This window comes from Tauraco erythrolophus, chromosome 2, assembly GCF_009769465.1.
Source record: "Tauraco erythrolophus isolate bTauEry1 chromosome 2, bTauEry1.pri, whole genome shotgun sequence".
NCBI lineage: Eukaryota > Metazoa > Chordata > Aves > Musophagiformes > Musophagidae > Tauraco > Tauraco erythrolophus.
The window spans coordinates 49,978,010-50,004,588 of NC_141466.1; the positions used below are offsets into that span (position 1 = coordinate 49,978,010).

Sequence of the window (26,579 nt, forward strand, 5' to 3'; positions counted from 1 at the left end):
ATGTGGAAGCTCAACAAGAGCAGCAAAGTTCTGCTGGACGACTCGCCCGAGGAGGAGGAGACGCGTCCCCGCGGCCCGCCGCCCGCCGCCTGCGCCACCGCCTCCGCCGCCTTCGCGGCCCCCCAGGTAGGAGCGCGGAGCCCGGCGGCGGGCGGGAGCGGCGGCGCGGCGGAGCCCCAGCCCCGCCGGGCCCGGGGAGGGGTCGTGAGGCTCGGCCCCGCGCCCTCCTCCCGCTCCCCTCCTCTCCGGCGGCATGAGTAATCACTTTTCCCACCCCTGGATGTGCCCGCAGGCTGGCCGTGGTCGGGGAAAGGGGTGTTTGCGCGGGGCGTGCAACTGTCACCCGATTATTTGGGGTGATGACTGGTCCATTCTCCCCTCGTTTCTTCCAGCATCCGGCCCCTGGCATTGCTGGGACTTGCCGTCCTTCATTCCAGTGGCTTCATACCGCAGGGTACTTTCTCTCCCAGCCCTAGGCAGGAGCACTGCAACCCATCTGTTAAGCACAATACATTAAACAGTGATTTGTAAGAACGTAGTCTGCATTTGCAGATGTGTGCGCGTTTGTGTAGAGCACTGACGTTTTGGCAGGATTGCTTTTTCTATAGTTTCAGAAATGGTAGTTGGCTATCTTTAAATAGCTGCAATCTTCTTTGAAAGCTTTCATTGTTAACCGGTCAGTTAAATACCAGCAGTGACCTTCTCAAAGTACTGGTCGCCTAACAAATACAACCTGAAGGGAAAGGTATCAGTGGAGTATCGGGCAAAACAACTAAAAGAATGTTTGTTGACTTGCTTTCAAAAACTTGATGACACTTAGGCATCCATCCAGCTCAGGAGCCTGTTAACGCTGACTGATAACTGCTTTGTTGCTGAACTGATCTTCTGTTGCCACAGAGTATCTTCAGATGTTGTGTGAGAGGTTGCAGGAGTCCTGCATATCTAAGGTAAACAGTTGTCCAGGGCTGCAAACTGGTGAGGTTTGTATTCAAAAGAAGGTACTAAAACCCACCCAACTTCCTGCTCTGTGGCTGTCTCGCCTACCTTGCTGGCAGAGCTGGAGTGTATCTGGATAATCTACCTTCCACTTGAGTTTCTGGTTAACAACTGCTATGGGTTATCAACATGCATGGCTACTACTGAAGAGCAGCTTCTCTCAATCGCAGCAGTTATTCGCTCCATCTTCTGGTAGCCAAAATCACCAGGCTGCTCCCCAGTTCAGCCGTGTCTTGTCCTCTGCCCTGCACAGTGAACAGGGGAGCCCTAGCCCTTGCTACTTGTTTGACAGCAGCTGTGAAGATTCATATGGATGAATAGGATCTTCTGTGGGAGAGGAAGAAGAGATACTCATTTTGGAGACCCCCTTCAGGGGATCAAAGGGGATTGTGAGGTTGGAGGTGACCTGAAGTATCTCCTGCAGCCTCTCATGCAACATCTGACTGCCTCCCACGGTTCCTATCCTTAGGTGCTTGGAAACTTTAACTGTTTTCGCTAAGATGCTGGCTTGTGCTATCCAAAGCTCTCCTAGACTTGCTTACCTCCTGAAACCCTCCTGAAACTCTCCTTGAATACCAAGGGTCACCAAAAGCTTCCAGTAAATCCCACTGACTATTCACTGCTTCTTTTCTCTACCACAAATGCTGCAAATCTCTTCTGAGGCTCCTGACCTTAGCCTCCCAGTCAGAAGATGATTCTTCAGACGTCTGTCCTGACAATTCTCCCAATCCTCTACTTTAGCAACAGAGGTTGGTGATTTTTTGTCCTGTCCAATTGTCTTTACTATCCTGGGCTTCTGTTCCGTTAGTGGTGGTCTCAAGTTATAATGGTGATGACGGTCATTTCTGGTGCAAATGGTTTGCTGTTTTTATAATTTTTAAGAAAATTCCTTCCTAACTCCCACAGTCCACCGTGTCTGTTACCAGTGGCACTGGAATACATGATGCTTCTTTAGTATAGGAGGTGGCAGGGGACAAGTAAATTATTCTAAGGGAGTGAGTGAAATATTCTTGAAGATAAAGGATTCAGAAAAGTTAGCAAGGCTGTAGTGTAGCTTGGCACAGGAACTGGAGTAAAGACCGTAAGCTGTTAGTTGTTAAAATCAAGAAGATTTGACAACTGGGGGAAAAAAAGCCCAACAAAAACAACCCCCCAAAAAACATTTAAATGTAGTTATTTTAAAGTTTATATACTATTTAAGGAAGGATAGACTGTATGGAAAACTATGACCACCTGATTAAAGTTGTAATTCTCACAATCTATCAAAGGCATCTTCTAGGTCAGCCATAGGTACAGTATGTCTAAAACGTGGCTTCAACAGGTGTCAAGGAGAAAGTGTGAGGTGACTGAATGCACTTGTTCAGCTTGTAGTAGCTGATCTGGTTGAAGGGCCTTGCTTTTAGTCTTTGACATTTTGATGTTTCGTCAGAATGTGTTTTTACTCCCAATAATACCATCTCAAGGGAGTGAACTCCAGTAATGTGTAGGAGGATTTGGTAATGATCTGCACTTTGCTGCTGCTGTGTCCTGACCTGTGTCGCCCGAACCCCTGACTTTGGAGGACAGTAACACCACCAGAGCTTCGAGGAGTTACAGGAGCAGTTCTCTTGGTACCTTAGCTGTGCATGAGAAAGTCTCGATCTTCCTCAGCCTCTACTCTGTTTAAGTTGTCATGTTACAGCCTACTTCAGCTCTGAATGGAGGATTACCTCATCAAGAAGAACAGAATCCAGGATTTCCCTAATTTTCTGTCTTGAGGGCCAAAATCTAGATAATTTGAGTGCTTTTTAGTAAATTAAGAAAGCCCAGCATTCGATTTTATGCAGAAGTTTACTGTTAGATTCTGTTTATGATATGTCATTTTCCCCAACAGCTATCTTTTGTCTTTATTTCGATTTTTAATGGACAAGCAGGAAGAAAATCCTTAAGCTTCTACCATTCATGCTATAAATAATGCTGAAACTTTTTACTTCAAAGAAAAGAAATTGGTAGTCACATCTGTGTCATTAAAACAGACCAGACTGAAAGTGTTCCAGTGTAATGAGATCTTGGTGCTATATGTTGTTTCTTCATAGCTGAGAAAGAGTGAAGGAGTTCTCGCTGTGCAACCTAATAATTAGGACATTGCAGTAGCAGACAGCAACAAAGAATTAGGCTACTGTATGTCTTTTAAAAAAATCAACCCCGATTTGTTACTCTATAGAAATTTTAATCATCCTATTTAGATATGAAAGCCTGATCTGGGCTTACTCAAGCAGACATTTGAATTTGTAGAAGTTCATAGTTCTTATATAGAAAAGCTTAGTTCGATCTAAAAAGAGAAGTTTTGACAGTTCTAGTTTTGTGAATACAGAAAAGTTTGATTTTGTTCCAGGAGAGAACAAAAACAAATTTTAGAACATGAAAATTGCAATGGGAGGGAATTGTCAGCCTCTGGCCACTTTTTAACAAAAGTTTCTGCATACATTCAAGTACTTGGAATTGTTAACACTTATTTAAAATAGTAAGGTGTTTCCTGAGATAAGACAGACAAGTAAATTCTGAAACAGTACTTGTGTAAATAAATGTGTGGATTATTGTATATTTTTTTTAGACCAGTTTTAGACTGAATCTCAGAAGTTCATTTTAGTTTATGCTTTGAAGCATAAATATTGTAAATTTATGCAACGAAGGTGCTTTATTGGCTAAAGTTAGAGTTAATACATGAAGGCAACTTAACACATGTAAATAGTACACATACATAAAATGAAATTAATGTGCTTTTTGTGTGTCTTAAACCACGCCAGAAATGTACAGTGATGCATGCCAAACTTGCATTCAGTTTGTAATATAGTTATTATGTTTCAAACTAGTTATATTTTTGGAAAGGGAAAAATGTTGGGTTTTGACTCCTCAAAGGCAGTGTGTTGGCGGTCATTCTAAGTTCTCCTCGATTCAAGCCTGCTGTCATCTGTTCAGTCCTCAGAGATGTCAGTGCTGTGTCAATATTGCGTGTAACTCTGACGTAAAATGGTACTCGACTTTAAAATACATCTATATGTTAGGGTAGTGGGTGGATGTCAGACTGACCTATATTATCTTCTGCAACTTTATCTTTCAAGTAAAAATATTTCAGATCTTTGGCCTTGATCTGTTCTGCCCAATTGTATTTTTTTTATGTTCAAAGACAATACGTGCAAAAACATGCTTTATGCCGAATTTTGTTTAGACTTGCTCGCCGGCTCTTTTAAAGTCAGCTATACAGAATTTTAGTTATCTATTTTAATGAAGATGTTTAAGTCTCTGGTACAATTTTAATACTGGCTTTCATCTTGGAATGAGTCGAACTCAGACAAGCCCTGCAGGAACTGGTGGGAGCTGAGCAGCATTTCTTATGTTCTACTAATACGTTGAATAGGTTATTTTTTTTAATTAAAAAATAAAGCAGCCAGTGTTAATCCAGCTAATGCCTTTCCTTCACATTCTAACCATTTCAGTGCGTCTCTGACTTTGCCTGCAGTACTCTTGTAATTCCTTCATACCTTCTCTCTGATAGCCTGTTTTTTTTCCTTTCATCAGAGTTGTTCTTGTGACATTTCGGTGACATTTTCTTGGCTAAAATCCATCACCTGTATTCTGTCATCATTCTTGAACATTAGATTGTGGGTCTGACAGCAAAGACTTTCCTGAGCCTTTCCTTGGCCTGCCTTTCTTGCTTTTCCTCCTTCTTGTCACATTCATCTTTCAGCAGCTTCTTGAGTGGGTCCTGTTTCTTTCTCACAGTCTTCCTGGAGCTCCACAGAGCTGACGGTGTCTTTTGGGGCTTTAGGCTTTCTTTTTTTTTCAATCCTTTCATTTCTGAGGTGCTTCACTTCCTGATTTATACTGTCATCTTTACACAATTGACTTGGATCAGATCTACTTTTCACCTCTTACCCCCTCCCTGTTGTTTATTCTGACTCTTAGAAGTCCTACAAAGCACGTATTGTCTGGTTGTCTCCTACTATAGACAACATCAGTATCTTTCTTTTAGTCAAGCCTGTAAGCTGAAGGTTGTCAGTGTTTTTTATCTATTGTACAAAAGAGAATACTTTACTGCTGTTTCCTCTATGAAGTCCAGGTCTGCTTTTTTTAATTATTATTATTATTCTTTCTGTCTAGACAGCTGAAATTCTTGTGCAGACCCTCACTTCCCATCCTGATGGTGATTACTTCCTCTGCAGCTTCTAATACCTACGCTGCATTTCCCCATCCCCTAGTCCCTGCAAATCTCATTGCTGATATTAATGCTGTTGCTTATGGAATAAAGTTTAAGTCCTCCTCATCCTTCAGTTTCCGTTTCTTCAGCTGGCGTCTCTTTGTTTCAGGACCTTTACGTTTAAATCTCTGTCCTTGCTTTCAAGGTTTTTCTTCGTACATCCCCTCCCTCTCCCCCATTTGTCATTTTTATCACTTGTTGTATCTTTCCTCGAGCCAGTTCTGCTTCACGGGCTCCCATCACCTCAGTTTGCCAGCAGCCTTGTCGGTCTTCCTCCCCACCAGCCTGATACAGAATTATCCCCCTTCATTAATTCACAAAACCACCGTCTTCTCCTCCACGTCATTGCTTGAGATCCACTTTCCCTAATCTATTTGTTCTATCTTCTTGGATTTTTGCGTGGTTTCTAGAGCCATACTCTCCTAGCAGTGCTGGATTTGCTACCGTTAACATACAAACTAAAATACATTGGTTTTTGAGAAAGAATTAATCGTTTTAATCTATTTGATTCTTTACTGGTAAAGTAAGTTTATTTCCTCCCTTTTTTAGAAACAATTTGCCAGATCACATGAGGACACCCATAACTTGAGTAGATTTATTAGAAGTTACTGAATGCTTTACTAGATAGTCTCTCTTTCAGTTCTGTCATCATCAAAGGAACATTTCCGACGAGTTCTGCCACTGGTTCTTTGTGAGGAGCTCCAGGAGGGGTCTGTGTGAACACCACAAGTGCTGATAAAAGCCACGTGTCAAAAGGAAGTAGTGCATATGCTGATGAACACTATAACCAAAAAATAATGTGTTCAACCTGTTTTGCAGAAACTATACTGTGAAAATATTGCCATTACTCATGCAAGAGCTTTTTTAAAGATATGTAATTTAATTGCAAACACCATGACTGAATAAAAATTGTATGTCAGCTACTGTCTTTTGAATTAGCATCCGTTGGTTTGTTTTCTGGATCAGAAAAATAGCAAATACGAACTTCTAGTATGGATAAGTTGTTCAAAATAATTGAGAGTTTTTTCAGTCAGAAACTTCGTCAAAATTGAAAATTCCAGTGGAATGTTTGAATTGTCACAGCAATTGAAGTCAGGTTGATTATTTGACCTTAGTTTGTTTCAGCTTTGACATTGACAGTATTTTGATCTCAATACAGATGTTTCCATTTCTTGAAGCAAAGTTGAAATATTATAAATTGGGCAAAACTAAATTCTTAATGACCTGAGCTTTTAAAAATATTTTTAAGGTGTTTAATCATTAATAACATTCTTCCAAAAATGTTTCAGAGAAGCAAAGTCCAAATAAGATGTATTACAATCACTTTCTACAGAGATGCACAATAATGTGAACAATTAATAGAATAACCTGCTGTATTCATGTAAAGACCGAGAGCAGAGGAATGTTCTGATGTTTCTCTTTGTAATGCCAATAAAATGCAAAATTACAAAAGTATTCTTATATAAATACTTGCATGCTGAAATTAATCTTATCCAATAAGTTTTTATATCAATTGACAGTAAAAATATGGGAATAATTTAGATACTCTATTTTAAAATGTAAAGAAATGTGAAGCAATAACAGAAGTGGTTGAATGAAACAGAGTTTGTTAAAATGCTAAACAAGTTTTTCACAGCTGTGGATGCTGAAGGAAAGAGCATATCTTAATTTTAATTTATTCAGTCTTAATTATTAGTTCGAAAGGTGGAAACATAGGAAGACTGTTTTTCATCTTCCAGTCGGTCTGATGAATAATAGGTAGGTACAAAAGACTGGGGCCTAGAAGATGGAATTGTTTTTAAATACCTTAGATGGGTTGTCTGCTGTATCTGAAATAGTCACCTGGACTTTTTAAAGTTGGCAGAGTGAAATTAATTCTTCTAGAAATGGTCTGATGAATTATATTTCAGAAGCATGTGTCAAGATTAGTCTTGTCTACTAAATATATCCCAAGATGAAAGCATAATTCTTAACAAACTTACATTTTTACATCTTCCTTTTCTTTATGGACAAAGTATTTTCAGTTTTGCCAAAGACTGGCAGAAGAAATTTGCAGGATAGGAGTCACTGTCACTGTTTAGTCTCAGTGACATTTAAAATGTTTTCTTGTCATAATGTAGATGTTTTCCAAGTGTAATGAGCAATCTGGAGTGGAAAAATATTTTTTTAATAGAAGACAAAAATTATTTTAAAATATGGAATCACCCTTGAGCATGATCTTAATCTCAATCTAGACTATCTCTTATCAGAAAAGAGCGGAGGCAATTCACGGCTCAGCATGGGAGTTATGTCTGCTGAACGCACAGCCTCGTGTCCCAGAAAAAAGCTGTGTATGACTGAGTAATGCATCCTTTATTTGTTAGAATTGCAAACCTTGTTTTTCTTTAAAGAGTATGTTCGCTTTTGTGTGAGTGTTCAGGTACAGTTCAGCTTTGTTTTTCAGCTGTGATAAAAAAAAATATGTTGAAAATAGTATAGTTGTTTCAGTGCCTGTTTACTTGTGATCACTGTTGCCTCAGTGTCGTGACTCAGAAAGCGTTTATCTGCACATTTAATTTTTCCAGGTGTGTATTAGAGGTGCAGCAAAGAAAATGAGGCCCAATGCCACTGATCGTCTGCTGGAAACTTTCTCCTTACCCCTGTTTGAGTGCATTTCGTGTTGTTTGTGATTCAGTTCTGAAACTAGATAAGTACAGTAACTTTTGCGTTAGTAATCTGCTTTAGTCTGGTTTGTTTCATTTGACGTTATAGGAAGATCCTGCTCAGGTTTCTTTCGTCAGCTGTATTTTGAGATGGTGATCTGGCAGTGTGATCTCCTCTTCCGAGTCTGTGCTGTCTCTGGTCGGGGTGCGTGTATGTAGAGTTGTTCAGCTGTTTGGTTTGTAATCGGTGCTTTGGGAATCTGTCCAATGTCAGTGGTTAACTTTCAGGTTTATGATTTCCTGAGTGATTTTTTTTAATTATTTATTTTTTTTAACCTTCCCCTCTCCTATTTAGTGAGGTTTGTAGAATTGTTAGAACTTTTTAGTGAGGTTTGTAGAATACTGGAAATTGTGTTAAATTTTACCCTGGAGTGTGTCTCTTGAGGTGGTGTTTGTTTTGTTTTTTTTTCCCCACTTAAATTATACATTTGTGGTTCGTGATCTAATTTGCACTTACAGGCGTGATAACCTAGACTTTAAATTATACTCAGTCCTTGATGAGACGTGATGGTAGGCGGAGGGGATGTAATAGGTCAGTAGAAGGGCGAGAATTCACACCAGAAGTACCTACTCTTTTAATAATAGCTTGTTTACTCGTACGTGTTCTCAGCTTTGACAGCTGGTGTGTGTATGGTAGGAAGATTCCACAACTGGGTAGAGGAAATCAATAACATGCCATTTTATGTACTAGAGCAAAAGAAGGGCATGCAGGGTGAGGTGATGCTATTGTCTGCCTTAACTCTTTGATGTCCAGCGTTCCTCATCTTGGCCTGAATTATGAAAGTGAATGATGTAAAGAGACTAATTAATTACTTTACCACAAAGGAAGCAGAGGGAAGTAGATTACAATTTTGATCTCTGTACAAAAAGGTTTGTGTGCTAGTTGAATTAATCCCTTGAGTACCTTATGGTTTGCAGTGTGTCCAACAAAAGGGCACTTGTTTCCTTGTGAAAACACTCTGTGCATACCAACCTTCCCCTGCCAGAACTGGAAGGCTATTCAAGTTGCTGATCAGCATTTCCCACTAGGGTTAGCATTTAGTCACCTATTAGTTACTAAATATTACAGTGTGGTCCGCGTTTTAAGTGGAAGTAAAAAAAGAATTGTCATAACTGTAAACCGTCCTTATTAAAATACACTGAAATAATTTGTAAGTGTTCAGTGTCAGCATGTGTCATGCAGCATGATGAAGAAAGCTCATCTTCACTCTTTGCATGTAGCTGTACAGTAGGTTGTCCCCTAAAGAAAATTTGGAAAAACAAATCATAGGCTCCTTGATCTCTGAACAGTAACAAAAGTAGAGAATATGTCTCAGAAGAGAGTGTACTAATGTGTTATCACCTGAAAATCACAAATTATTCTGTGGTAACAAGTGAAGGCAGGTTGTATATGACTTCTTGTCTTTTCTTCTTGGCTCTTCCCAGTGGTGGCACTGGTCCCCTTCCTTTCCTCTTTCCCTCTGTCATTTTTTTTTTTTTTTAAGTACACAACCCATCCCTACTGCACAGTGCGCGGGTCCCTCTGGGTGATGTGGGCCATGGCTGGTTCTGAACCCTGACACGTGCTCCTCCTGCACTCTCTTCCTGCTCTCTTCGTATGGGGCATTAGTCTGCTTCTCTCTGCTTTCCCTAGTGATGGATTTTCCACAAAATGTTTTGAAGTCTGTTTTCTTTGATACTGCTGAATTCAAACCTACTGGCTACTTTAATCAAGAGTTAATGTGAGCACATGGGATGTCATGTCATCATAGAATAGTTTGGGTTGGAAGACACCTTTAAAGGTCATCTAGTCCAACCCCCCTGCAGTGAGCAGGGACGTCTTCAGCTAGATCAGGTTGCTCAGAGCCCCATACTTGATGGGTCTTACAACCCCAAAAATGTATTTAGGGATTGGATTCTCACCAGTTGCTTTCTTGAGGGTTTCATATCTTTCAATCTTTGTATTTCGTATCTTTTAACTTACAGTCTTCTTGCCATCAATCAGCCTCTGCTGTGTGAGCATAGTTACTGCAAACTACTGTCTCATTCCTTTCGAGGTAGCACCTTGTATATCCATAAGTAGTAGCACTATATTAACACAGAAACACAGCCCTAGTTATTACACTTCTAAAGAAGAAAAAGATCCCCCTTTTTGTCTACTATTTATTGTGAATTATATCCTTTACCAACAATGGTACTCACGTTTTATTGTGCTGACTCCGTAGCTGCGTGAGATGCTTGGTGCATCTCTCGGTTTTCCTCCAAGTACTTTCCCTGTGAAAGTTGCTTTGTGCTCTTGCTTCCTTGTGCTCTGGTCTGGCTCGCTAGAGACTGTACACCTCTACACTTCCATCTTTTCTGTGCAGTAGAGCATGAAGTCTCTTTACGCACTTTCATATTTTTATTATCCTTCTTAAGATATTTGGAGAGCTGGAAGAATTAAAAGGAGAGTTATTTCTTTGGAGAGTGCTAACAGTGTCGTGTTTGTTCTGGAGATGATGTTGTTGGTTGTTGAAACTGGTGATTCTGCCAGCTCTGGATGTCTGAGATAATTTCTCCCCGTACCGTACTTCTCCTTGAGGCTTTTCTAGTTTTTGTTATTTTTCTTTTCTTCTTTTCTTGGGAAAAATTTGGACAAATCGGATGAAGTATTCTCTAGCTCTTACCCTGTGTCCAAGCAGAGATGCTATCATGTGAAGTCTAAGGCTTGGCAACTTCATCTAAAAAAAATGAGACCTGAGTGTTGAGGAGAAACAAGGAAAGTTCTGAAGTGGTATGTGTGTGATGTTTCTGTTTAAAACATTGCCAATGATTCTCTTAAAAGGAAAGAAAGAAAGAAGAAAAAGGGCGAGAGGGAAGTAACTGACTGCTGGCCTGGATAGGCACACCCTCCTTTGGGTTAAAAACTGGCTGGATGGCCGGGCCCAAAGAGTGGTGGTAAATGGGGCTAAATCCGGCTGGAGGCCGGTCACCAGTGGGGTTCCCCAGGGCTCAGTGCTGGGTCCAGTTCTGTTTAACATCTTTATCAATGACCTGGATGAGGGGATTGAATGTACCCTCAGTAAATGTGCGGACGACACCAAGCTGGGAGGCTGTGTCGATCTGCTCGAGGGTAGGGAGGCCCTTCAGAGGGATTTGAACAGACTGGATCGTTGGGCTGAGGCCAATGGCATGAGCTTTAATAAGGCCAAGTGCAGAGTCCTTCACTTGGGGTATAAAAACCCCAAGCATCGCTATAGGCTCGGGGAGGAGTGGCTGGAGAGCTGCCTGGCGGAAAAGGACCTGGGGGTGTTGGTTGACTACCGGCTTGATATGAGCCAGCAGTGTGCCCCGGTGGCCAAAAAGGCCAATGGGATACTGGCATGTATCAAGAATAGTGTGACCAGCAGGAGCAGGGAAGTGATCCTGCCCCTGTACTCGGCACTGGTGAGGCCGCACCTGGAATATTGTGTCCAGTTTTGGGCCCCTCGCTTTAAGAGAGATATTGAGCTCCTGGAGCTAGTCCAAAGAAGGGCAACTAAACTGGTCAAGGGGCTGGAAAATAAAACTTATGAGGAGCGGCTGAGGGAGTTGGGGCTGTTTAGCCTGGAGAAGAGGAGGCTGAGGGGAGACCTGATTACGGCCTATAAATACTTGAGAAAAGATGGTGGGGAGGTAGGGGAAGGGCTCTTTACATTAGTGATGGGAGATAGAACAAGAGGAAATGGGCATAAGCTTAGTCAGGGGAGATTCAGGTTGGATGTTAGGAAGTATTTCTTCTCTGAAAGGGTTGTCAGCCACTGGAATAAGCTGCCCAGGGAAGTGGTTGAGTCCCCATCCCTGGATGTGTTTAAGAATAGGGTGGATGAGCTACTTGAGGATATGGTTTAATGGGGATTAGGGATGGTTGGACTCGATGATCTCTAAGGTCTTTTCCAACCTAGAAATCTATGAATCTATGAATCATTTTAGAGTACTACCCAAATCTTAACTTTGTCATTTTTGGTATCCCATCTGCAATAGTATCCTCCTGCGTTAAAGACAGCTAACTGAAATCTGGAAGTTAAATAACTTGTTAAGATCCACAGGAAGTAGTATTCTCTTTTTGGATGATAATAGGAGTTCCTGACTTTGTGTTCTACCCTAACAAGTAAAGCTAACTATCTACAAATCACTCTGTTACAACATATAGTGATTATTGAACTATAGCGTGATAGTCTTCCTGCTCATTCTAGAAATGCTTCTAACTCCATCTTTGTCCCTTATATAATATAAAGTATGGCCTATAAAGTAAATGGAAACATTAGTAGGCAAATACATAAATAAAAATATAAAAATGTATTCGTAAAATAAGACAAAAAAGATGCATGTGATTTGAAGCTGGTCTCTCAAAACAAAGGTGATACATCTGGGCCCCCACATAGAATCACAGAATGGTTTGGCTTGGAAGAGACCCCAAAGATCATCCCTGCTATGGACAGGGACACCCTCCACTACACCAGGTTGCCCAAAGCCTCATCCAACCTGGCCTTGAACACTTCCAGGGATGGGGCATCCACAGCTGCTCTGGGCAACCTGTTCCAGTGCCTCACCACCCTCAATGTAGAAAATTTCTTTCTTATATCCAATCTAAATCTCCCCTCTTTCAGTTTAAAGCCATTTTGCCTTGTCTTATCACCATATACCCTTGTAAAAAGTCCCTCTCCAGCTTTCCTGTAGGCCCCTTTTCAGCTACTGGAAGGCTGCAATAAGATCACCCTGGAACCTTCTCTTCTCCAGGTTGAACAGCCCCAACTCTCTCCGCCTGTCTTTATAGGAGAGGGGCTCCAGCCCTTGGATGATCTTCGTGGCCCTCCTCTGGACTAGAAATACCCAACGCTTCTCATGCCGGCTTTCTCACCTCTTTCTGATGCTGTTAGCAAAGTGAAGGAGGTCATTGGAAATGTTCAGTCCCCTAGGAGCTGGGATACTGTGTGTTTTGGGTATCTTGGGATATGTGCACATGGAGTTACCCTAAACCAAAAATTAAGTTTACAGAGCAAAGAGCATATTGACTCCTCAGCATTTACTTTAATTGAAAAGGAAGGAGTTGATAAATTTGGTTTTGAAACAGTAAGTGTTTGACATAAGCAAAAAATGGACCAGAGCAAACACGGGATTCTGTGAAACTGCCACTTCAAAGATGCTTTCCATAAGCCATTCTGTTGTAATTCTGTTTTTCCTTGGAACTGGAGCTAAATATTTTCAGTTATAGGTAGCTGTTCTTGTTTTGTACTCAGGGACTGTTTGTAATTGGAATTATATGTAGAGGGGGAAAAAAAAAAAGTAACATTTTTTTATCATTAAAACACAGACTGAAGAAAGTGAAAATTACGTAAGTCCTGTACGCTATGACCCACTTTCTGTATCTTTCTTTGATCCTGACACTGATCTTACTTGCCCTGTCTTGAAGAGAGCGTTGGTAGTAACAGGATGGCCTGGGCGTACTAAGGTACCAGCTTAATCCAGAGATGGACAGAAATGCTACCCCACTGAATTACCTTCACTAGTATCTTCAGTACCCTGGTTTTCTTGAGAAACCTACAGTTATAAATGGAGGGGAAAGGAATGTGGGCAAGATTCTGTCCTTGAGTTCAGGAAATGTAACGCTTTTCAATATGAAGGAGGAAATAATCTTGATGTTGCTCTCCCCCCAGCCTATATAGACCGCATAGACCATCATCTAGTACACTACTCAGAAAATCAGTATAGATCAAAAGATACAGACACGATTGTTAAGATCAAATTAAGTTTTTAATTTAATTGTGCTAAAATTGTTACGATGCAAGGGTTTTCTTGACCTGTCTTTGGAGTGTGGGTTTTTTTGGTTTGATAAGGGTTTCATCTTGTTTTTACATCTGGTGCAGCGTTTTTCATAGTTCTAAGTGCAGTTTTGTTCATGTTTCTTATTTTAGTAGTGATATTCGCTTAGTTTTGCATTGTGATTGTCAGTTTTCTTTTATGATGGGCTAAATAGAATAAAAGCATTTATGAATTCTCTAAAATGTGTCACTGCTAATTGTCAAACCAAAACTGACTACGGGCCTTTTTTATCTTTATCCTTTTTTTGAGAATAAAGACCAGTTTCTTCATGATGAAGTTTCATCTTCAGTGTCACAACTTGCAACAAAGGTAAATACCTGTTCTTTGGAAGTTTAATGTTTATATCATATATTTCAGTCAATGTATGTTAGGAAGTTACCTGGTTTTCATATACAGCTCCATTAAGGAGGATATTTATGGACTTCATTGATTATTTTGTAATTACGTATGATCCTTGGTGATGGGGTTCTCATTGAAGTAATAGTAGCAGTGCAGTATTAGTTAGAAAGCTGCCTTATTTCTTTTCATTAATGGGGAGGGGATTTTTCTTCATTTCATCATTCTATCATTTTCTTCCACATGATAGATACTAAAACACAAAATAAAAATGAGAAGCCACAGGAATAACTGAAGTGAAGTCCAAGGAAGCGCTAAATTCTAGCTGTAACAGGCAATGAAAACATGAAGGGGCTTGGGTTGTTTATTCCATAGTATGTAGCTCAGCTGGCTCTCTGACCACAAGAGGTTAAGAACTTTATCTCATATCTCTTTCAGAAAACAAAAGTAGGCATAAAAGTTCTTTTTTTTTTTTACCTTGATATGTGTCCAAGAATCTTTTTTAATGTTCCTAAAATACATTAGTAGAAGATGAAAGAACTGGAAGTTATGATATGCTAGAGCTTGTTTTGAAATTCCATAGGTATAGAGAAAAGCATTTTAAAATAGGTTCATTAGTGTAATAAGATACTTTATATTAATATGTATGAACTGAACATCTGTGTCTGTTACTTCTTTTTGTTTTACTTCAGATGCAGCTTTATTTTCACTGAAAATAGAAATCAGATTGTACTAAACTTTTTTCTACTTTTTAGGAGAAATGTATTCTTTTTTATGGAAACATAAATTGCTATTTATTTTATGCCAGATGATGAATGTCTAGGAAAAGAATCTTAAAATAAATCTATTTTATATTAAACCTTTTTGCCCCTTAGTTATTCAAGAAGACTTGCTAAGTGTGTGTTTTGACCAAAAAAGAGAACAAAACAGGCAAACCACCGAGCTGCAGTATTTTTTTGGTTTAAAGTAAAACCCTGTTGTCTTAAAAATGTATTCACAAAAAAGCACCTTATCCTTCTCATCTTTTCTTTCTTTATTGTTGTTTCTGAAAGCACATCTATCTGTATTTTATTTGGTTGTTCTGTTGTCTTAGAAGCTGTCAGTACAGTGATACTCCAGAAGTTCCAAATCTTTAATATGTTAATAAAAGGTTGATGAATTACATGTGTGGCCATTTCAGTATGTAAGTCATGAATAAAACAGTCTCCATGTTGAAGCAGTATGGTGAAGAACAACAAAGTTCTTGAAGAAAAGGGCAGTGGATGAAGGGTATGCCTGCCCTTTAGGAAGACAATCGTCCTTGTCTCTTAAAGCCTGAGTTTTAAGGCAGTCCTGACGCCCATTTGCAGTGGGAAACCTTTGACCTGGGTTTGGCGGTGCAAATGTGGGAGCTAGTCCTAATGGCTGGAGATGCAGGTTGGAAAATGGTCTGTTTCTGCTTATGCAGGAAGCTGCCCACATAGCAGTGAGGGCAAGGTAACTGCAGTGCTGAATTCTTCTAGTTCCCTCTTCACAGCTCTCCTGAAAGGCAGTTATAGGTGGTTAAAAAGCTTTATGACATCTCAGAGTGAAGAACTGTGAACCCTCTAGTGAGGATTTGCAAAGTGCAGAAATCTGGAAGCCATGTTCATGCTGTGCCTGGCCCTTCCACCTCTGCAAAGCTCATCTTGGGGGTCTCAGCTATGTGCTGAGCTTCTGAGTTAAAAGTATAATGGAGACTTCCATCTACAGTTGCTATTAGGCCAGCTCGTGAAAAGAGACAAGGAATTTTGAGAAACAAAATAATTTTAATAACAACATTGGAGGTGTTGGGATATTCTGGTAGGGCCAAATCCTGCAGTTTCAGCTCACATGCTCCACAGAATAGAGTAACTTGGTCTGCACACCAGCAGTTGGTTGAGTTGGGAAATTCTCCTCTCCTCTCCTCTCCCCTAAATGCTTTGATATCCGGAAGCCAAATTTGGAAGGGGTTGTTCTTTCACTTTGTTATTTGAATTCTTGCATATTATGAATAGGTTTCCTATAATGTGGGAACAACACTTCTTTAATTAAAGCTGATTGCATGTCTTTATTGTAAAACACTTAGTTGTAACTTTGTTGAACTGTAAGGTACTTATATGGAAAATTCCATGTCTACCTTTTTATTTTAGGATCATTTTTTTCAGGGGGAGGAGGAAAGGAAGCTGTAGAACAAACAGTTGTTTCTTCTCAGTCAAGGTTGAGAGGAAAATCCGTTCCTTTTGGTTTTGTGTATAAAAAATTTCTGCAAGTGTGTTGTGGAGTGCCTCTACTTTGCTGGAGGGTTTTAATTCACCAGTTGTCAATCCTCTGTGAAAATACTTGTGAAGGTTTGCTAAAACTTGGCCAAAATATAAGTTTCTGGAAATCTCATTTCATACATGCTGAGCAGTGACTTTTTAGGGATTAGCTGCTTAACTACACAATGGCATTGAACATGCTGATTCTCACTGCAGGTACACAGCAAGAATCCCCTGTAATTGCTCTTTTTGGTTGCTAAGACTCTGTCGTGTGGCTTGTTCTAGCCCGCAGAGAGCAACTTCTGTGCTCAGGAGCCCTGCTGGCCTGGCAGTCGGGAAGTGGAAAAGCCTAACAGGAATATATTGAAAGTACTGGTACCCACTCATAAAGCAGTACCATGTTAGAGTCAGAGTAATATTTGAACATACTTTAATCTCTTGCTTTGAAATGTAAGCTGTTTGTCTTGGACCTCTAACATAGTGTCCCAAATCCTTGCTGCTATTCTTTGACTTGATTAAATTCTGTGCTGTCTTTCCCTCCCATAATGTGTTCATTTAAATTAACCACATCCATCTGATGGATGGATTTAACTGTTTTCAGTTAAATTTGCAGTCTTCCTCTTCAGTAGATCTATATCTACGTGCTTTTTTTTGTGCAATATGCTTTTTAAATTTGTTTTTAGGCCTGATCTACTTCTTTAGTTTATACCCAACTGTTAGTATTCCTGGTTTGTTGGCTTTTAGCCTAATTTTTCATGAACCTTCTTGCCCTCTAGTAGGGCTCTAATGATGAACTATGTACCTTTGACAGTAAAATTAACTGAAAAGTCTTCTTCGTGATGCTTTACTGTTTCCCAGTAGGCTGTTTGATTGTTCATTTATTACTCATTGCCTGTTTACCTAGAATGGAATGCTGAGAGTCATGTAAATCATCAGAATTCGTTGATGTGGTGACAAATGGTATACCTAAAGTCATTTTTAGTAATAATACCTCTCAATTTTATAGTATTCTTCCAATTTAAGAGGAACTGTCGCTTTCTGGAGCACTTTATAAAGTTAACCGTCAGTAGATATTTGTTCCCTGTTTTATCTATGGAAAGAAAAGTTATAGTCAACATATGCAATTTCTGTACAGTTGATTCACTTGAATCAATACAGGTAACAAAGCAGAAAACTTACTGAGTGAAGCTTAGGAGGTGAGTTTGGGGAAGCCCTACGGTACATACAAAACTGTATGTGTGGAAGAAAGTGGAAAGATGACTGCAACTTTCAGAGAGTGCTTCAGCTGATACGGTAGTTGTTGCTGCAAAAAAGGTGCTATTGCCCCTAACTTCCACATTCTTTGGAGACTGTGTGACATCTTTTAATGAGCTGATTCTTATCAGTAACCCAAAAGAATGCAAAAATGAATGAATAAGATTTCTGCTGGCTTAGTGAGTTGGACTGTTTTTTCACAGCATCACACAGGTACAAACCATAGCGTAAGGAAGGCAGTATAAAAGCGAGCAGGCAGTGGACTGGGTTGACCCTTTTCAGCATCAGCATCTGATAAACCAGATCTGCCATCTTGTGAGACTTGTCTCTGGGAATCTGTCTGACAGATGGGCACTGATACTGAAGCATTGGCCAAGCAGAAGGGAGGGGAGGGGAGTGACAGGGAGAAACAGCAGACAGTTTGACCAGGGATACAGACTGCATCCTTTACATCATGTACTAGAAGTGACTACTTGTACTTCCAGTTTCAGAAGATGGGCTAATTAAATGGCAGCTTTCTCATGATGGAGAAAGGCGACTTCATAAACTGGAATTTCCTCTTCCAAAGGAGAAGAATCTGTGCTCAAGGCTTCAGCTCTTTAGATGTCTGTTGAGACAGATGATGATGATGGTTTTTCAGTAGGCTGCCAATTGATGGATTAATATGCATGTGTAATTTCACTTCTACTGATCCTTTTAGGTCATTGCACAGGTCATTGTGCTGCACAGATTTTCACAATCTAAAATGCAAGATATGAGAGAAACTTTATTAATGGCTGTTCTGATAGACATACTCAACTCTCTTATAGTCGAACCAGTATGAGACCAGTCTGCAATCCTACTTCAGGGAATACTGAAATGGCATCTTGAGAATTTTCTGCTTTGTTTCTCATTGGCATTTTTGAAAAATAGTAGACTGCAACATCCAACCTGGTCCTCTAAAGATTTTGACTTTCTAAAATCTGATGTTACAATTCTAGTTATAGAATCATAAAATGATTTGGGTTGGAAGGGACCTCAAAGATCATCTAGTTACATACCCCTGCCATGGGCAGGGTCACCTTCCACTACACCAGGTTGCTGAAAGCCTCATCCAGGCTGGCCTTGAACACTTCCAGGGATGGGGCATCCACAGCTGCTCTGGGCAACCTGTTCCAGTGCATCACCACCCTCAATGTAGAAAATTTCTTTCTTATATCCAATCTAAATCTCCCCTCTTTCAGTTTAAAGCCATTTTGCCTTGTCTTATCACCATATACCCTTGTAAAATGTCTATCTCCAGCTTTCTTGTAGTCCTTCTTAATAGTGCTCTCTTTTCTTAGCAGTCTCTTATGGACATTTCACTTGATTATTTTTTTTTTTTTTTTGTAACCTGGAGTTTTGACTGTACACCTGGTTCTGTTTTAGTGATATCAATCACCTTTGATTTTCAAAGATCACCTCCTCCAAGGTCAAGAATAGCCCATCCCATCAAGCAGAGAAAGAAGCAAAGGTGACAGAAGGCCTGTCTGCATGAACAACGTGTTCCTGAAAAACCTCAAACATAAAAAGGAAGCATACAGGAGGTGGAAGAATGGTCAAATGACCCGGGGGGAATGTAGAGATACTCTTTGAGCATGCAGGGATGGGATTAAGAAAGATGAAGCCCAGCTAGAGTTTAAATCTGGTGAGGAGAATGAAGAGCAACAAGAAAGGTTTCTGCTTTGTACGTCAGCAGCAGGGAGGATGTAAAGAAGCTGGAGTCTGATTCTTCTCAGTGGTGCTCAGTGAATGGGCAAGAGGCAATGGGCACAAATTGAAATAGAAAAAATACCATTTAAACATAACAAAAAATATTTTTACTATGAGGGCAGTCAAGCCCTGGAGCAGGTTGCCCAGAGAGGTTGTGGATTCTTCAGCTGCGGAGACATTCAAAACTTGGCCGTACGTGATCCTTGGCAATCTGCACAAGCTGACCCTGCTTTGAGCAGTGTGATTGGACTAGATGGTCTCCAGAGGTCCCTTCAGCTGTAGCAGCCGTGTGATTCTATGAACTTTGGATGTTGAATTATTTCTTTTTCCACTGACACATGGAAAAATACTTCAAAGGTTGGAGAATGCAACCTAGTTAGTTATGTATATAAACTTTTTTGAAAATTTTAGTAGTAGTATTTTTGAGGTTTGTGTAGACAGTTGCATCATAAAAATGAAATACAGAACTTCTGCAAGTTGCTTGATGCTTTAAGACCATGTCAGTAATGTATTTTTATATTTTGCATAGCTTTAATGTTTTTACTTAAAATAAGTCTCTGGTGTGGTGAGGAGCCAGCTTACCAAAGTGTCATCTCTTCTTTACTTGTTTACCTTCCTTTGACATCCATTGCAAGGAAGCTAATTGTTCCGGGGTCTGAGTCTTTGTCCATGTGTTCTGTAAGAACATAAGAAATTCTCAGCTGATTTGGAGACTGGTCTGTCCAGTCTGGCAGTCTGTCTTTGACTGTGGCAATGGGAGATGCTGTTCAGGGAGAGCATAGCTTGGACAGTTTCTACGACGTCTTCCTCTAACATGAAGAATCATTGTTTTGAGATATTAAAGGTGCATCCCTTTAAATAGAGGGTATCCAATTATGGACCTGTGGTCTGAATTTGTCTAATCCTTTTTGTCATGGTTCCCAGCATTTTTTGGCTTTGCAGCTGCTGCATGTCAAACTGATGGTTTCATAGAATCATAGAATGGTTTGGGTTGGAAGGGACCTCAAAGATCATCTAGTTCCACCCCCCTTGCCATGGGGGTTTCAGAGAATGGTGACTTCAAGATCTCCTTCTTGAGCTGTACCTACCAGCAGATACAGCTGTAATCGTTTCAGCTGCATTGGTGGTGGCACTGCATATGTAAGTCATGTATGTCTGTAGGTTAAAAATCTTTAAAGAACATTGAAAAGAAATACAGAAATGCAGCAGGCTGTTTTGAGGGATTTTTTTTTAGTATGTGGCAGAGTTACATGACAGCCATAGTCAAAAAGAAAAATTGTTTTTTTTAAGCAGTTGATTAGTTAGAAAAAAGCTTCTGGAAGTGGGAAATAAGTATTTGACCTCCTCCTTTACTAAGGTTTTATTCTCAAGTATGGTGCCACTAAGAAGACTTACCAAGGGTGAGCTGTTTGTGCCTTTTCAGTTGAGTGAAAAGGTACTTCAGAAGATGGGTGCTGGTGCAGGCAGGCTTGGAAGAGGAGGCTTAAGCATGGTAGGCAGAGGTTCTGGTTTTACTCTTGCACTTCAGGGTTTCTTTCAGCCCAGTCCATTTAACATGCAGTAGGCTTTGTGGAATGACTTTATCACATATTAGCAAAATATGATCTGCTTGGACGTTGGTGCTGTTATGTAGATTACCCTAACAGTGTTTGCTTTGGAAACACCAAATAAATAAGTGATGGAAGTGTGTCTTAAATGTTTAGTGTACATTTTCCCTGAGGACTAGTTTAGAGAAAAATAAATTCGTTACAATCTGGTACATGGTTATTACCTTTGTATGTATTTACCAAACACCATAGATCCGTTACAGGAGTACTTGTTTATGAAAATTTTCAAGAAATGGTACGATGTGTACATAGGTACTGATTTATATACAGGTAGAAAGAGTGCAGAGTTTGTAAATTTTTATATGGAGACCTGCATACACTATCTGCTTGACATTGAACAGAACTTTTCTAATAATTGTTCTTAAAGATATCTGTAAATCAGAATTGGGCTTAATGAAATTAAATTAAAATGTCCAAAGTTAAAAACATGGAAACCTAGTGGCTAGATATTAACAGTATTATTTTATTCTGAAATGGTTTTGGTTTTGGGGGTTGTTTGGGGTTGTTTTTTTTTTTTTTGCTGGAGGATTGCTTGGGTATCCGAAACAATGCAGCAGAGTTGTATTGGTGAAGTACGTATCATGTTCTAGATTAAAAGAAGGTGTATGTGTAGGTGTATCCTTTTTTACATTGAATGCGTGTGTATAAATGCCTGTCTCCAAATAGTCTTTCATCAGTGCTGGTTTTTAAAGGCACACATAATTTAAGTTAAGCTAGTTCTCTGTCTCTATTAAATTGCTATCTGAAAACCTTAACAAAGTGGTGGTTGTTTTGGGTTTGGTTTTAATCTGCAGATTTATTATGTGGCAATGGCTTGATGAAACATCATTAGTGAAGACAGACAAGCTTATATATAAATTAGATCCCTGAGGTATATTTGGGGCTTTTTCCAGTTTAAAAGGCATGTGCTGCTTTTAATTGTGGGTTTGCCTATGGTAGCAAAGGTTCCTTCTCAAAAAGGCCTGAAATAGTAGAGTTTGAGTAAGATAACAGAGGATGAAGGATTCTTTTATAACATGTGAAAAGCTAAGTACTTTCTAGAGTGTCTGTCTTTTTTTCTTTTTTTCCTTTCTTTCTTTCTTTAAACAGACTGCTTCCTTCAGCAGCTAATTTCTTGGAGATTCTTCCTTTTTTTGGAAGTTTGTTGTGGATGAAGTACTTTGCAGTGAGAGGAAGCCAAATCAGAGTAACAAATCCTCATGTTAAACTTGTTACAGAATTTAACTGAATAACAGAAACAGGTAACAGGATTAGGCCTTTATAGACAAAAATTGAGGGTTCAGGCCATTATTTACACCACAGAAGCATTAAACGTTGAGTACTTCTTTGAGAGAGGCTGGTCGTTTAAACACAAGGATTTTGTGTAGCAAGGTACCTGTGTGAAGGTATCCCCTGCAGCTTGTCTGGTTTCATTTTATACTACCGACAGCACTGGTTTTGTGTGAGATGGGTATGGTGAGTCTGCTGCAGGGTGCAAAGTCAAAGCAAGCTGGCTACATATTTTAAACATAATTAAAAATAGAAGCATATGTTGAAATTAAACATGAGAGTTTGCTTATTATAATCTGTACTCACTTTATTCTTACAGTGGAAAAAAAAAATATATATACAGAAGCTGTTGCTTTTCTTGTAAAGCCATGAGGAATGCTGTGATTTATGGTAGGATCAGGTGTGGGTTTAGGAAGAGGTGAGCAGGGCAGTTGCAGAGGCCCGGGTTGTGGTGAACCTGTCTCTCCTGTACTTACTCTGTCCATATTCCATGAACGAGACATTGCTCTGGGCTTGCTCACCCTTCCCTCTTTGACATTCTCTGGAGCTTTGCCCAAAGCTGGCTCCATGTTTTTATCTAACCAAAGTGGAACTATGTCTAGGTTAGACCTTCCTCCTGATCCTAAAATGGACCTGCTATGTCTTCTGAGCTGGAGTAGCTGAGGCCGTTCAGATGTGAGTAGGGAAGGTGGGTGAGAAGCGAAGGTGTTGGACATACTGAAATGGGAGAACAAGAGATGGAAATACTCCGTGACTAATGTGCGATAACAAGGGCAGTGTTTCACTCCTGTAAATGGTAGAGGTGGTGGGGTTCTGAAAGGTGAGGAGTTGGCAGTACTGGTATTTTCCTGTCTGGTGTTCGTGCTCAATTTGTAGGTGATAGTTTCACATACATGTTTTAAGGCCTGTGTGGATGTACCAGTTGTTAATAGTAATGAATTAAAACCTAAATGTCAAGTTGATACCAATTTGCACTGATGAGTTCTGCAAAAAGGATGAAGCATAATAATGGGTGATGAATTATCCTTCACTCATGTTGACAACTATGATTTTGTTTTGATTGTTTGTTATACTTCATAATGTATTGTTATATTTTTTAATGTAATCAAGTGACACTGATGGGCTGTCACTCTGCCATTCTTACTAGACCCTGTGAGAAAGAAGAGCAGCTTTTCATGTTCTGTCCTCAGCATGCATGCAAGCGTTTCTGTTGGAGTCCCTAAGCGTGCTGTTAAAATAAAAATAACCACTACCTATTTTTTTCGCTTTGGAGGAGAGGGAATCAAGCTTTTAATAATGTTGAAAAAATAATTTATGCTACATGTTTAAAGGCTGCAGTAAATTTAGAGAACACACCAAAGTACCAGTGCCACGTGTTACATTTCACCGGTGAGCCAGTGCTCGTACCCTTTTTGCTTGCAGGGCCACAAGAAGTAGTTTTGGTGAGTTAAAAGCCCCTTAGACTATTTCCTAAGCTGCCTGGATTCTGTCCTTACTGTGATGCACTAAAGTGGAGCCAGCAGCTCCTTCCTGCAGAAGAGCATCAGGAGCCCAGCTGTACTCACTGGCTTTACTTGCCAGCCTCTGCAGAGCAGCAAGGTTGTGTTCTCTGTGCTCAGCAGGAAAGAGCTGGTGCTGCAGTAACCCAACCTGCTTTTTTCCAAAAACGTGGCCGTTGTCTGCAGGCTGTACAGAGTGGCTGTGCCCTGAGCTGCCCAGCACACCAGAGGTGGGGTGTTGCTGCCTGTCAGCCACCCAGAGTCAGCGCTCGCAGTCTTACTCTGTGCTTGTAAGTCTGAAATTCACATTTACGAGGGTGTTTGCTTCTCTCTGCAGGTTCAAGGTGCAAGTTTCCGGGGTTGGAAGGAAGTGACGTCTATGTTCAATAAAGATGATGAACAGCAATTGCTAGCAGGATGCAAGTCTCCAAAATCCAAAGGGTGAGTAAAACCAGTTGGTCTGGTCTGCTATTAAATGCACAAACTGGAACAGAAAATAGCTGTGCAAAGTAGTGAAGGTAGACACTTGAGAAGCAGAGGTGTTTAACTCCTGGAAGTTAAATCACAGAAAAAGTGATTATGTGCATTTCAAAATTCTGTGTATATTAAGCTTACAATGAATAAGGCACGCTGTATTAGGAGGGGATGGATATTGTTAACCTTTTTAGGTCTGTCAGGAAGAAAAGGGAATTTTGCTGGATAGTGATTTTTTTACTGTAGAAGAGGAGTAAAAGGGTCATTCCCACCCTCCTGCTTTCCTCTTGAGGATTAATTATGGTTGAGTTTTTAGATGCTTGACTTTGTCTTTTGAAGTCTTGTCTACACCTGAAAAGTTTAAGTGGAGAAACTATACCAGGATCTGCAAATCTTCCCTGTTGGAGCTGAGGTGTTTACTTGGAGCAGTTCTGCTGTTGGTATGGTTAGAACTGTTCTCTGAACAGAGGAGACCTCTTCCCAGGACAGACAATTTTCCTAAATGTGCTACCTCACTACCTTGGTTACAAACAGGAAAAAATGTGCCACCTATCAGTATAGCTGTTCCAGCCAAATATTAGCTTTGATAAGACTTGCTGTAGTCTGTTTTATTTTCAGCTTACTTTGAAATATACATGTTTCAGTATACAAGCGTATATATGTGCATGTAGGGGGGGTGTGTGTGTGTGTGTGTATAAACAATTTAGAATATAAATACATAGATTTCCATTTCCATTTGAGCCTGTTCAATAAAATTTCGTGAAAGTTCCCAGGTACTGTCCCTTTACAATTTTATGGGTGTTACTAAGATGCTAGGTTGCTTTAAGGATCCTTTGCAACTGATGCTGAATATAAGAATCAAGTAACCCAGTGAAGAAATCAGAAGTATGAAAAACGAGTTAACCACAAATGTGGAAAATTATTTTAGCATTACTATGAAAACTGCCTGTGTTTTAAGTTTGGAAGTATTTTCCTATAACCGTATACCACGATTTTTACTTTACTTGTTAAAGAAAAATGCAACTTTTCAAGTGTGCGTCACAAAATATGAGAAAAGTGTTTGGAGTCTGTGACTGGCTTTATCAAGATGACAATTCTGAAAAAACTAATCATTAATTCAAAATTCAGTAAAGTCATTTTAAAGGTATTGGTTCAAATGCTTCTAGTGTCAAGCTTTCATTAATGGAAAAAACCTTCTTTTAATAGAAATACTACAAAAATTTCAATGATGGTTTTATTTGTGGCTTAGGAATTTGTATGTTACTGACAGATAATGTTTTCCACTTACTATTTAGCTCATTGAACACTGAAGGTTGTGTTTCACCACTGGCATTCAGCCTTTCCTTGTGGTCCATTATTTGATTACATACATAACGCTGCGTATAAAGTTATGCATAAACATTTGACATTCTGTATTTTAAATACTCCACACTGCAAATATGAAATAATTCAGATTGAAGGTTCTTAATGGGATAAGAAATGTAGTAATATGAGTAGCCTTTCAATTGTGTCTCTGAGAAAGAAATTGCAACAAAGGTGTTTTTTCCTTGGTTTTGGGAGGAGAATTTTGGCACTTCTTACCAGAAATACAAAACAGCTGTTTTCAAAATATTGTGCAGATCTTTATGAAAAAAGTGCTGGTATCTTTAAAGTCCTAATACTATTAAGAATAGTCCTTGAACTATTTTAGGGTAAAAGGTTTAACTGGCAAGGTGACAACAGGTATATGAAACCAAGGAACATAGTGCGTGATTGTTAAAGCTGGTAGTATACAAAACATTTTCATATTTCTTCTACTATCCTACCTCTGGGTTTGTTTTTTGTGGTTTTTTTTGGTTGAAGCCCTAAATTGTTCTAATGCATATATATATGCGTATGTATATGAGGTTGTTTTTCCTGAAGGTGACAGTGATGGATGTGCTGTCATAGGCTGACGACTGATGAGCATTCCTTACTGTAAAACATAATGAATTAATTGAATGTTTATTAATAACTGCTATATGCATTGTTAAATGAAGAAATTAATCACCTCCTCATTGTTATTTTCTAGAACGAACCTGAAGTTAAAGGAAGAGATGAGGTCTGAAAAGAAGCCAGGTTTTTGGGACAGTTTAGTGATAAAGCAGAACGTCCAATCTAGGAAACCAGATGAGATTGAGGGATGGGAACCACCACAGATTGCTGCTGCTGACTCTACCAGTGATGCAGCAACTGCTTTAAGTGACTATACAGCCTGGTCCGGCTGGGAAGATGAAACCAAAGGCTCCACAAAATACACAAACCTGGCCAGCTCAGGAAACAGCTCCAGGTGGAGTATCAAATCAGCTGGAAAGCTGGTTAGTATTAGACGTCAAAGCAAAGGTAACCTTACTGACAACTGGGAAGAACTAGAATGA

At 39.8% G+C, this 26,579-nt stretch overlaps 1 protein-coding gene across 2 annotated transcripts; it reads left to right on the forward strand.

Moving 5' to 3' along the window:
• On the forward strand, positions 1 to 26,579 carry TDRP (testis development related protein). Of its 2 annotated transcripts, XM_086608347.1 has the most exons (4): positions 1 to 126; positions 14,005 to 14,064; positions 24,047 to 24,150; positions 26,234 to 26,579. In XM_086608347.1, the coding sequence occupies exons 1-4, from the start codon at positions 1 to 3 to the stop codon at positions 26,577 to 26,579; spliced, it is 636 nt and encodes a 211-aa protein (XP_086464473.1). The 2 variants fall into 2 exon arrangements, with proteins under 2 accessions (XP_086464473.1, XP_086464474.1); XM_086608348.1 differs by lacking the exon at positions 14,005 to 14,064.

What these genes read in the sequence shown, in the direction of transcription:
- TDRP (XM_086608347.1), top strand. Translation starts at nt 1, where the DNA reads ATGTGGAAGCTCAACAAGAGCAGCAAAGTTCTGCTGGACGACTCGCCC. An exon ending in CCGCCTTCGCGGCCCCCCAG is followed by an intron (nt 127 to 14,004) that starts GTAGGAGCGCGG and finishes CCTTTTTTTGAG; the next exon opens with AATAAAGACCAGTTTCTTCA. An exon ending in TGTCACAACTTGCAACAAAG is followed by an intron (nt 14,065 to 24,046) that starts GTAAATACCTGT and finishes TTCTCTCTGCAG; the next exon opens with GTTCAAGGTGCAAGTTTCCG.